This window comes from Cervus canadensis, chromosome 8 (assembly GCF_019320065.1).
Source record: "Cervus canadensis isolate Bull #8, Minnesota chromosome 8, ASM1932006v1, whole genome shotgun sequence".
NCBI lineage: Eukaryota > Metazoa > Chordata > Mammalia > Artiodactyla > Cervidae > Cervus > Cervus canadensis.
In genome coordinates, this window is record NC_057393.1 from 68,293,782 (window position 1) to 68,307,239 (window position 13,458).

Consider the following 13,458-nt stretch of genomic DNA (forward strand, 5'->3'; position numbering starts at 1 on the left):
AGTGAGTCCGACACGACTGAGCAACTTCACTTTCTTTCTTTCTATAGTTCCTCTTGGAGAAGGAAATGGCAACCCACTCCAGTGTTCTTGCCTGAAGAATGCCATGGACGGAGGGGCCTCATGGGCTACAGTCTATGGGGCTGCAAAGAGTCGGAGACAACTAACTAGCACACATACACACACACAGGCAAGCGAAAAGAATTAAACACAGGGCACACTTTGAAGAAGACAATTTTAACAGAGAAGTCCAACTCAGTGTTAAAAAAAGAGCACCCAGAAATAGGTGCAATATGATGATTTATTAGAGACATGCAAATCCAAAGTACAACAAGGTATCCCCTCACATCAATCAAAATGGTCATAATCAAGAAGTCTACAGACAATAACAGCTACAACAGAGTTAAGAAAAGGGGACCCTCTGATGCTAACAGCCACTAGAGAGTACACTATAATAGTGCCTTTCAAAGGTAAAAACACAGCCACCCTATGATCTGGTGATCACACTCTTAAGAGTATGTGCGCAGCAAACCAGACTCTGAAAAACGCACCCAAACACATACTACAGCACTATGTACAACAGCCAAGTCATGGAGGCCACTGATATGCCCACAGACAGATGAATGGATAAAGAACTGACACGTGCACAGAATCAAATATAACTCAGCCATGAAAAAACATACGAAATGATGCTATTTGCAGTAACCTATGGACTTGTACATAATTTTAGTAGGTGAAGTAATTCAGAGAAGGAAAGATATAATATGATATTACTTGTAGGTAGAATAGGTTAAAAAAAAAATTGACACCAATGCACTAATTTGCAAAAGTGAAACAGACATTCAAACTTCAAAAACAAACTTAACAGTTACCAAGAAAAAAGGTGGTGGATAGGATATATTATGAGGTTTTGATTAACCTATACACACTAATCCATATGAAACAGATAGTCAACAAAGGTTTACTATATGGCAAGAGGGGTGTACCAAGCAGTCTTTAATCATCTGTATGTGAAACGAAACTGAAGATGAATACATAAATGTGTATTTAACTGAAGAAGACTCTGTAAACCTAGAACAAATACCACGTTGTAAATCAAGTTTACATCACTAAGAAATATACATTAAATTTTAAAAAACAGGGAGTTTTGAGACAAACTTTTGGGTGTTTATTCTGGCACATTTCACTCTAATTTACAATCCGGGAAAAGGAATTCCCCTAAGGCTCTAGTCACTGCAATAAGAAGAGCTGGGTGTGAAGAAATTCAGCCACCCTGTGGCCATTTCCCAAACCAGCAACCTGAAAATCTACTGTGCAGCACAGGGACCTCTACTGAATACTCCGCAATGGCCTAAATGGGGAAGAACCTAAAGCCGTGTGGACACATGTGTCTCTGTGACTGAGTTACTCTGCTGTTTACCTGAAACCAACACAACATATAAATATTCTAAACTCCAACAAAATTTAATTCTGTTATACATCTGAAAGTTGCTCAGAGAGTAGATCTTCAAATTCTCATCACAAGAAAAAAATTCTAAAAATGTGTGGTGATGAATACTAATCAGGCTTACTATGATCATTTCATAATATATACATATATTGAATCATTATGTTGTACACCTTCAATTAATATTATATGTCACTGATAACTCAAAAAGCTTTAACATAAAAGAGCAAACAAATTAGCAAGAAAACACAAAAATTGAGTAAATAAGTGTAAAAAATATGCACTTTCAAAAGAGAAAATACAAAAATGAAAATAATTTTTAAATTATCATTTTAATCAAGGAAATTCAAGTTAAAATGAGACATTTTGCCTATATTAGCAAAGAATTTTTTAAAATCTATGTAAGGAAAATATGTGAAGGAGATCAGAACTCTCATATACCAGTGGTGTAAGAATACATCGGGAGACTTTTTGTAGCAATTTTATGATGACTGACATGCTTATAAAATGGTCATCTTCTAAATACTGTATAGCATCATTGATATGTGGAATCTTAAAAAAAAAAAAAAAGAGTGAACTCCTAGAAACAGAATAGAATGGTGGTTGCCAGGGGCTGAGGTGATGGGAGAAATGGGGAAATGTTTGGCAAAGGGTACAAACTTCAAGTTGTAAGAAAGTTCTGGGGATCTAATGTACAGCATGTTGACTATACTTAATAATACTGTATTGTATACTCGAAAGTTGCTAAGATGGTAAACCTTAAATATTCTCACCACAAAAACAAATAAAAAGAAAGGTAACTTTATGAGGTGATGGAGATGTCAATCAATCCTGTTATGGTAATCATTTTCAATACATCTGTGAATCAAATCATCACCCTGTGCATCTTAAACTTACACAAATTATATGTCAATTGTATCTCAAATCTGGAAATAAATCAATGAATGAATGTTTAAAATTCCTCTGCAGAAAAAAAAAAAAATTCCCCTGCAGGACCTTCCCTGGTGGTCCAGTGGTTAAGAATCTGCCTTTCAATACAGGGGATGCAGGTTCAATCCCTGGTCGGGGAACTAAGATCCCACTTAACGTGGGACCACTGAGCCCATACTAGCCACAACTAGAGAAGCCCCCATACACTGCAACAAAGAGCCCACACACTGCAGCAAAGATCCAGTGCAGCCAAAAGAAAAAAAAACTGAAATGTATGGTAATGTCCAAAATCAGTAATAATAAAATAAAATAAAATCCTTCTGGCTTATAAGATTGTCTCTTCAACCACCACCACCCAAAACCTGCTAACAAATAACTCTTCAGAACTACAGGATGCATTTTCTTTTTTATTATTCTATACTGGAGCAATTTTATGGAGAAAAAGAATCCCTTTATTTTAATACAATAACTAATATATCACCTTGGAAAGCAGCGTGACAAAGAACAAGAGTTTGGGATCAGACAAACCACACTTAAATTCTGATTGTGTCACACAGTATATGCTAATCTCACTGAATCACAAATTCCTTACTTATAAATGGGAATAACAGTATTTCTTTCATAGTGTTGTTATGAGAATAAAAGGTAGTCTGCTTAAGCACTCAATAAATATTAGTCTTTATTAGCTGCATCGTTTAAAACAAAAACATTAGTTTTATTAGTTATATCATCTAGTTCATCTTTACAGGGCCTTACAAGAAAAAATGTTAATATAGTTGTAATCACAGTGTACACATTAAACACATTTTCCATATACTGATGATCCAAATTCTTCTATCATTTTAATGGTTACATTATATTGCCTTGCTAAGACAGTATCATGATTTATTTAACCATTCTGCAATCACTGGATGTACACAGCATATTTTCAGTGACTCTGCATTAACTACTTTATTATCTGCTTTCCTATCTTCAAATTCAATGATTCCTCACTTTGTTTAGATCTCTCCATTATCTAGAACTATATTTTGAATGCACAGATTTTAAAAAATGGCATTCTAACCTGCCACTATTAATTAGGTCAATAATTTATGAAATATTTTATTTAAAATTATTAATTACTGATTGATACCAAACAAGTAGAAAACCATATAAGCAATCAAACTTCTCCAACTAAACACTAGCTTATACATTTTTAAACTGAAACTCTCTATTAAATTCATTCAAGCATTCATACTGTAGTAACACCATTCCTTTTTTGGTTGATCTGGATGAACAAGGTAAAATCTCACTCACTGGTTATCAAGAAATAGATATTGTTCTAGATGCTGCAGTGAATACAATAGCAAAAATATCCTTGTCATCCTAGAGCATACATTCTAGTACTGAAGATGGGTGATAAATAAAATATTAAAATGAATAATATGTTAGTGACAAGTGCAAAGCAAAAAAAGCAGGAAAGCAGGGGCAGGGTAGGAAGTGTTAGGGAGGGTTGGTTTGCAGTGTGAGGTGAGTAGCCAGTGAGTCCTCACTGGATGGGAGACATGGGAGTCAAGATCTGAAGAAACTGAGGGAGCGACCCAGACAGATATCTAGAAGAGCAGTATTAGCAGAGGAAACAGAAGTGCAGGGGTCCTGAGTCGGGAGCTTATCTGGTGTGTTTTAGGAACAGCAAGGCCAGTGTAGCTAGAACAGAATGAGACAGGGAGAATAGTAGATGAAATTAGAGAAGTAACTGTAGCCAGATCAGATAAAGGACTTGTAGGTTTTCATGGGTCTTCAGAGTCTACTGAGTAAGATGGGAAAACCACTGAAAATCTGAGGAAAGGAGTGATGTGATCTGATTTACCTTTGAACAGGGCTGAGAAGAGACTGAAGGGGGTATAAGAGCAGGAAGACCAACAAGAAGGTTATAGCAAGAGATGGTGATAGCAGCGGTCTGATTATAGACATTACTTGGCCAACAAAGGTCCGTCTAGTCAAAGCTGTGGTTTTTCCAGTGGTCATTTATGGATGTGAGAGTTGGACCATAAAGAAAGTTGAGCGCCGAAGAATTGAGGCTTTTGAACTGTGGTGTTGGAGAAGACTCTTGAGAGTCCCGTGGACTGCAAGAAGATCCAACCAGTTCATCCTAAAGGAAATCACTCCTGAATATTCATTGGAAGGACTGATGCTGAAGCTGAAGCTCCAATACTTTGATGGCCACCTGATGTGAAGAACTGACTCATTGGAAAAGACCCTGATGCTGGGAACAATTGAAGGCAGGAGAAGGAAACGAGAGAGGATGAGATGGTTTGATGGCATCACTGACTTGATGGACCTGAGTCTGAGCAAGCTCCAGGAGTTGGTGATGGACAGAGAAGCCAGGCATGCTGCAGTCGATGTGGTCACAAAGAGTTAGACACGACTGAGCAACTCAACTGACTGATTCTAGACCTAATTTAAAAGTAAAACCAAAGGGACTTCCTCAGTGATCCAATGGCTAAGACTCCACACTCCCAACGCAGGAGGCTTGAATTAGGTCCCTGGTTGGAGAACTAGATTCGCATGCCACAACAAAAGATTCCACACGCCACAACTAAGATCTAAGATCCCAAGCCCCGCAACTAAGACCCAGCACAGCCAAATAAATAAATAAATATTAAAAAATAAAAGTAAAGCCAAGAGAATCTGCTGAGACTGTGAGTAGGAGAGAAGTCTCCAAGGTTTCAGGCCTCAACAATTCATGAAAGAAACTGGTGTTCATAGCAAGCAAGGTAGGAAGGGGAAGGTATCAGAAGCTCAATGTTAGACAGTAGTTTTAGAGATACCTACGTACCTCATAAAAAGTGCAAGTGTCAAATCAGCAGTTGGACAGACAAGTTTGGAATTAGAGAGGTACAGACTGGGGATATAACTTGGGAGTCATCAGTACAGAGATGGTAGTTAGAACAAAGAAGTGAATGTAGATGGAAAGAGACACCCACACACACTGAACTCTGGGTACCCCACTGTTTACAGGTTGGGGATATAAAGATGAAGCAACAAGAACTGAGAAGAAGGAAAAACAAACATGTGGAAGCTAAATAAAAGGAGTAGTCAGACTTCCCTGGTGGTCCAGTGGTTAAGAATCTGCCTGTCAGTGCGGAAGACACGGGTTCAACCCCTGGTCTGGGAAGATGCTGCACAGCAACTGCGCCTGTGGGCCACAACTACGGAGCCCACCCTGGAGCCCACCTCTGCAACGAGAGGTCACCGCAGTGAGAAGCTTATGCATGGCAACCAGAGAAAGCCCTCGGGCAGCAACGAAGACCCAGCCCCAGCGCAGCCAAAAATAAAGAAATAAAAATACAACTTGGTATAAAAGAAGTATGTCAAAGAGAGGCTACTCAACTGAGCCAGAGGCCAGACTGAATAACTATGCCAAATGCTCAAATAAGATGAAGACTAAGAATTTACTATTGAATTTAGCAATATATGAATCATTAGTGAAACTGGTAAAACATTGATTCTTAACCTTGAGCTTGAAAAACCTCAAAATACCTGGTTATTTCCAAAACTGCTACACATAGCCTCAGGACAAAATTAACTAAATCCATTTTAATTTCAAAAGACTGCCAATATTTTTTGTAATAGACTTCACTTTTTAGAGCAGTGTTAGGTTCACAGTAAGCTGAGTATAACGTACAGAGATTTCCTATTGACCTCCCTGCCCCACAAAACATGTACAGCCTCCTCCAGAATGCCAAGGGGCACGCAAAATTTATTAAGGAAATGATTGGCAACACAGAGGTGTTACAAAGGTCACTTCTGTAGGACGGTGAGCCTCTAAAGCAAGTTTCCAACCGTCGCTCTCTAGAACCCTAGGACTAGTTCCACAGTGCCTCTTATGCTACCGCAGCAGGGAGGGAAGAAGGTATCTGTACTGCGTTGGGCTCAGCGTTCTTCTGACCTGTTTAACCAGAGTAGATTTATCAATTTTGACATATTGTATTTCAGAAGGGTTTTACAATTCAAGAAAGTAAAGTTATTGAAAATCACCGCCCTGAAGCAGTGCTTCTCAAAGTGCAGTAGCCAAACCAGCAGCAGCAGTAGCACCTGGCGCCTGGTTAAAAAGGTCCCAACCCAGACCTGCTCACTCAGAGTCTCGCGGTGAGCACTTCAGCAAGCTCTCCAGGTGATTCTGATACATGCTGAAACTTGAGAACCAATGCCTCCAAAATTTCAGATATTTTGCTTAAGTACTGATAGCTGTTTGCTTTCCTTTAAGCATTGCTATCCTCAGTAGAAATCAAAATAGAAATTTTGCAAATATCAGTATTTCAGGATATTAGAGTATTTCTTATACAGTTATACTTGGATTAAGGCTGCCATTAGACTTTATCCAAGGATAATTTTTAAGGATGCTAAAGTCTTTAATAAAAAATATTAAATAATTTTAGCTATTAGGTGACCACATAGACAGTTGTATAGACATCCCAAAGCACACTGAAAAGTCATACTGTAATATTATGAATGAGGAATTCTTAACATCAATTCTTGACTAGTTTCAATCAAAGATTAAAATTTATCTGATATGCAACATACCTCTTTCATATACTGATTATATAGAGCTTCTGATGATTCTAGATAAGCTTGTGCAGTTTCAATTTCTTCTCTTTCAGACCACAAGATACCCAGGTTATTCTGGAAAATAAAAAGAGAAAAAATGACAATATAAATCAGTTTGCATAGTTTCAAAGTCAATGCCTACCTAAATAGTACTAGTTTCTGATTAACAATGAATTAATTATTCATAATATTATTGTCCTTATGTCACAGGAGGCAGTCACTAAATTGGGTTTCCCAATGATTCTTGTCTTCTGGTGTTCAGGCCTTTGTACAATCTCTTCCCTTTAAGTCTGGGCTAGATTTAGTGACTTGCTTCTAACAAACAGAACATGGCAACAGTGATGGATGGTCCCCTCCAACATCAAGTTACAAAACATTGTGGTTCCATTTTGGGTGCTCCCTCTTGCTGTTCTCTTTGAGGGAAGCCAAATGCCATATTTTGAGCCACATTATGGTGTCAAGGAACTAAGGGAAGTCAACAGTCAGGGCCTCAAACCAACAGCCTGTATGAATCCTGCCAACAACCACACAGTGAGCTTGGATTCTCTAGCTGAACCTTCCAGTGCAGCCCCAGCAGGCCAATAATCTAATGACAGACCTTGAGCTAGAGGAAGCCAGCCTGGATTCCTGTTATTTCAGCAATTAAGTTTCAAGCTGCTAAATTTGGGGGTACAATGTTACATTTTAAAAACTAAGTCAGTTTTCCCCCTGCTACACAACTCTTTGATCATAGGGCAAATCAGGCCTGTCCTGAAGACTAGCTCCTGCTTAGACAATGGGATTAGTCAGCCTCCCAACCCTCAGGACAGTCTTTCCAGAACAGGGATTCATCTGAGGCTGGGCTTCTACCATCTTTGGCTTACTTCCCCAGGGAAGGGAACAGGATAAGGAAACAATGTTTTTAAAGCAAATTCTTAATCTTGGCCCAAGAACCCAAAAGTTACCCAGGAAGAGAATTCAGTCTATGAATATGGATGGGGAAACATTACAAAGTCATTTTCACTATATCCTCTTAAAATTTAGCATTTTTTTTTCCAGTTATGAAGGCAGTAAACAAAATGTAACAGTTACACGACCTGGGATTTTGTGGTCTATAGAAGTGAAAAAAATCTTTGTATTATAGCTCATAGATATCTTAAACCATCATTAATATTCAATAATATTTTAAAATTATATTTAAAAATAGATGTTATTTAGTGGACTCATAAGGAACCTTATATATCACTATATCATACATTTTGTTTTAAAAAAATTTTGATAACTTCAGTATTACTGGTTTCTTTTGCAACCCTCTACATTTTATTTTATACATTTAAAATCATTATTCTGTTTCATGAAATACTGGCTTCAGCAGACTGCAAAAGGGGCATGTGGCAGACACAAAAAAATGTTTCGAAATCCTACAGTTTAAAGGTAATATGATTGCTGCCCTGGAACACAGACCTCTGGTCCTATGGCTTTACATAGTATACCTATTCTAGTTTTGGGTTTTTTAAGTGACTTGATCAGTTCTCAGCGTTTGGAGCTGCAGGTAGGTTATAGTGATAAATTACTGAGATTGGGCAATTCTCTCCTCTGTATTTCTTTGTAGTACCCTGGGGAAGCTTAAAGACTCAGTACTAATTTAATGATTATTCTGCCCATCCAGCCTCAAGAGAATATAATCTGCCTTAAAACTCATTTCTTCAATTTAGAAATGAATCCACAAGTCACCTTTTCTCACTCCCTAAGTCAATTCATTTTTTGTCTGAGACACTCCATTTGGCCATGATTCCAATAAGCCCAAACCCAGCAGACTGTACCTAACTAGAGAAATACCTATTACCAGGAACTGGCTAGCCACATTTACTCTATTTAGATGGGATGGTGATGCATTTAGGCTGCTAGATCCAGGGTAGGCTCTACCACAGAAAGCACCAACTCTGGTGTGTGATAAATCTGAAACCAAGTAGAGACCTAGAGTGTGTCTAGAAATGACACAGTTTTTTCTTCTGAACCATAACTTACTGAGGTCCTGAAGTCAAGGACCATGCAAGGGATCTAAGACTGACCTGACTTTTCAAAATAGTGTTAATGTTTTGTTTCAGTGTTTCCTCCACAGAGGTAACTTTTTTGATGTGCTAATTATTTTTACAATATAAATCCCATAATACATCAGAAAGTACTGTATCATTTACAGAGCATCACCATGTTCTTGCCCTTGGGATAACAGAATAGGTAGGGGAAAAAACTGAATCAAAAACAGCTAAAAAAGTACTACTAGTGAATTCTACCAAACATGTAAGGAAAAAATAATACCAAGTCTACACAAATTCATACAGAAAAACAAAGAGGAAAGAACAGTTCCTCTATACCAAAGACATAACAAGAAACTACAGACTGATATCCTTCATGAACAAAGATACAAAAAATACTAACAAAATTTTAGCAAATTCTGTCCAACAATACATAAAAAGGGTAATATGTGACCCAAGTTTGGCTTGGCAAAAAGTGGAGTTTACCACAGGAAAGAAAGGTTGGCTTAACATTAGAAAAATCAATCAATGTAATTCACCATATTGACAGGCAAAAGAAAAAAAAAGATTATCTCCGTTGCAGCAATGAAATGAGATGATGAGTGAAAGAAGTCAGACAAAAGCAGAGTATACACCATACGAGTCCATTATGAAATTCTAGAAAATGTGGGGGAGGAGGGCAAGAAGGGAAGAGAATACAGGAGTGGGCGAGGGATTACAAATGCACGTACACAAAGAAACGTCTAGTGGTGACGGATATGATCATTACTGTGACTACCGTGACTGTTTCATGGGAACACAGAGATGTCGAAATTCATCAAATTGTATACTTAGATATGTGCTGTTTACTGTATGTCAGCTGTACCTCAGTAAAGCTGAGGTCCTCCTTATACATGTCCTGGCAGTGGGGAGAACAACCCACTAATTTGTTAAGTTAAATTTTGCTCAGCATGATAATGCAAGTGTGTATTTCTGACAGCTAACCAGAGAGAAACACCTTCTTCTGAGAAGGCAGAAGGGGCACAGCCTCTCTTGATAATCTAACGTGGGTCCAGGTCCTGTGTATCAGTAATTTCCCGGGAAGCAGACACCAGATTGGAACAAAGCAGTCAGAAACTCATGAATTCCCATGAACTGATACTTTCAAACTTTTTCTTATACAAACACAAACACACAGGTAGTCTTCTACCAAAATGGAATCACTCTACATAATTCCAAGCATGCCTCAGAGTCTTCTCTCTCCTCTTAGTATTGATATTTTGGTCAACAAACATAAATCATTTCTAAAGGCTGCATACTGCTCTTCTATATGGATGTACCAGTACTTATTTAACTATAGAGCTACTCACTAATGTTTATTTTCTTTTCTTTTTTAAATTAACAATGATATGACAAACATCCATGTTAACAGACCTTTGCACACCTGTCTCAATATTATTTTAGAATACTCACGGGAAATTTTTAAGTCAAAGTCCTGACTCAGATACCTACTGATCTCCAGAAAGTTCTATGGATTTATATTTCCACCAACAACTATGCTAATGGACAGTATCCATCTCCTCATAGTTTCTCCAACAATGAATGCAATCAATATCTTTAATAATCTCTGCCACTGTGATACAATTATCCTATTCCATCCTTTCAGTTTGCTTTATCATTAGTAAGGTCATCTCTCATCAAAGCAAATATTAAATGTAATAAAAGGCCCGTGTAATAAATAGATCAGCTGAGTAGCAGACTTCAGAAACAGACTAGCATAAGCCAAATCTGAATACTCTTGCCATGGAGGAACATGGTAGATCATTCCTTTTAAGATTATCAGTTCTATTATCCTGCCCTTTGTAAATGCAATTTCTAAAAATAACACTTTTAACAAATTATTGCTTATATAGAGAATACTATTGATATTATATATTTACCATATAACCTCCTGGTTTTGTTTTGTTAACCTCCTGTTTTATCAAACAGTTCTAAGACTTTTATAGTTGATGACTTTAGGTTTTTTAGGTATACATAAATCACATTAAAAAAATGATTTTTATTTTAAAAGACTGATACTGTTTTTTGCTTTCTATATTATTGCAATGGCCAGAACATCTAATCAAGATTTTGTTCCTGGTTTTAGTAAAAATATCTCTAATAATTCACCCTTCAGAAAAAGCTGGCTGTTCAAAATACTGTAAATCACTGAATGTAAGATGTTAAAATTTTTAAGACACAATTATTTTATGTATCAACAAGAAAACACTGCCAAGTAAATTTTGACGTAAAATCAGTCAGCTGTAAGATGGATCCTGATTTCAGAGATATTAATATATTTAAGAACATGCACATTAAAAGTCACAAAAGTACAGTAAATACTGGAGATCTATATTACATTAAGGAAGGTTTTTATTTTTGAGATATCGAAGGAATTTTTTAAATGTTCATTAAGATCTTAGGAAGCCAAATGGTTGAAGAAAATTTCAAATAATTGAGATTTTGTTTGAATTCAACATCTTATGGATTCCATTAGATCATTCATCCACTCAACAAACAAATGATTTAGAATGGTCTTTTATGTGCCAGGGACTGAAATTATAAATAATAAGCAAAAATGAGATATAGTTCCTGTATTATGTAGCTTTTAATTTAATAGGGCCATGATAACAGAATATGTCCTATACAATGTCCTTTTTAACTTTGAGACCTACTCACCCTAAGATCAACTGAGGTAAATGTTCCCTGGATCACATATCCTAGGAACTGGAACTACTGAATTTAAGGGTTTGTGAACTAACTTAAGCAAAGTACGTGACACAAAAGTTCATACATATTTGTATTCTGAACTGTTACGTTCCCAACAAGAATGTCAGATTTATTTCTTAATAAACCAAGCACCATAGAAATATGAAACAATAAGTATTACAAGAAATCAAACGTACTAGGAGGAAGTCAGTTCAGAATACAATGATCCAAAGAAAGTTACTAAAACTATGAAGCGAATCTTGAAATCGGTTTTGAAGAATGGGCAGGAATTCCCTGGGAAGCAAACGAATGAGTATGGCAAGATAGACATCTTATTTCAAATTAAGAATGCACTCTGATTATTCTTTACAATTTCCTTGGGACCTGAAATTAAGAAACAAATTACTTTGGGTTTTTCTTAATAGAATGAACTGGATTTGGAAAGGTGGAGAATTGGAAAGAGCATTTACAATGTAGGAGGGTCTTGGGTAACCGATGCGTTGACTACGACTAAGTGAAGCAAAGTGATGGAGGAGAAGTAAGCGAAGAGTCTGGAGAGGGGATCTGGAAGCCGCTTACCACAGAGGTTTGAAAACGTGGGGACAAATTGTGCCTTATTACGTTTGCCTTTGGTCTCGGCAAGAGTTGAGGCCCCTCTCCACCCACTGGCCTGCGGCCAACAGCAGCGGGCCCGGGTCTTTCTCACCTGCGCCTGGATGTAGAGGGAGACGCAGTCGTGCGACAGTCTGTACTTGCGCAGTAGCCGCAGGCATTTCACCAGATGCTCCTCCCCAGCCGACAACTCCTCGGTGTCAATGTGGTTCACCCCGAGATGGAACTCAATAACCGCTCGCCTCACTGCCCCCTGGGCGACGGGCCCCTCGGCCTCCACCAATTCAGCCGGCAACCCCAAGGCGTGTTCCCCCGCGCCCAAGCTATCATCGGCCTGCTGTCGCTCATCCTCGTCCTCAGGAGCGGGTCCCAATAGCGCCTTAACCTCTTCCAGCAGCGCCCGGGCGCTGTATTTAGACTTGTACGGTTCCTTCTCCGGGTTTTTATGCAGTTCCACCCGTGACAAGGCCAGCGCAGTCTGGAATTTCTCACGAATCTCAGCCCACAGAGCATCCGCCATAGCGGCCTAGTCAGCCTCGGTTTCAATCGGGACTCCCGCCTTCCTTCTGTTTTGCGACGCTTCAATTACGGCCCCGACAGCCCTGCGCCTGCGCATTGCGGAACGCTAGCCAATGACGTACTCCCGGGGAACCGCAGTATGCTTGGCAGTGACCAATGGGAAGGCGTAGTCGTCACCACAGCAACCGTTGTCATGGAAAGGAAGCTGTCCGAATGCATTACCACTTCCAGCCCAGCCCCGCCCTCAGGGGTGGGAAGTCTCTCTTGCTTAACTGGTGATATCCATTGACTAACAGATCACCAGGAAATGTTGTTTACAAACATAGCTAGGTAACTACTCTCGTTAATTGCTATAAACTGAAAGGCAGAAACGTTTTAACATTAGTGTATCACCCAGCCCACAGTGGATCTAGTAAAGTAATTCTCAAAATTCTCCAAGTCACGCTTCAACAATACGTGAACTGTGAACTACCAGATGTTCAAGCTGGATTTAGAAAAGGCAGAAGAAGCAGAGATCAAACTGACAACATCCACCGGATCATCGAAAAAGCAAGAGAGTTCCAGAAAAACATCTATTTCTGCTTTATTGACTATGCCAAAGCCTTTGACCGTGTGAATCAC

The 13,458-nt window shown here is 38.5% G+C and overlaps 1 protein-coding gene across 1 annotated transcript in view; it reads right to left on the reverse strand.

The window, feature by feature from the left end:
• The window catches only part of LOC122446480 (kinesin family binding protein), a 59,353-nt gene extending 46,446 nt beyond the window's left edge, over nt 1–12,907 (reverse strand). Inside the window, exons 1-2 of the mRNA XM_043476758.1 lie at nt 12,413–12,907; nt 6,941–7,039 (exon numbers count right to left, since the gene is read on the reverse strand). Of these exons, the coding sequence (XP_043332693.1) occupies nt 6,941–7,039; nt 12,413–12,838 (525 nt within the window). The 5' untranslated portion in view covers nt 12,839–12,907. The remainder of the gene's footprint in view (nt 1–6,940; nt 7,040–12,412) is intronic.
• Nucleotides 12,908–13,458: the final 551 nt, after the last annotated feature.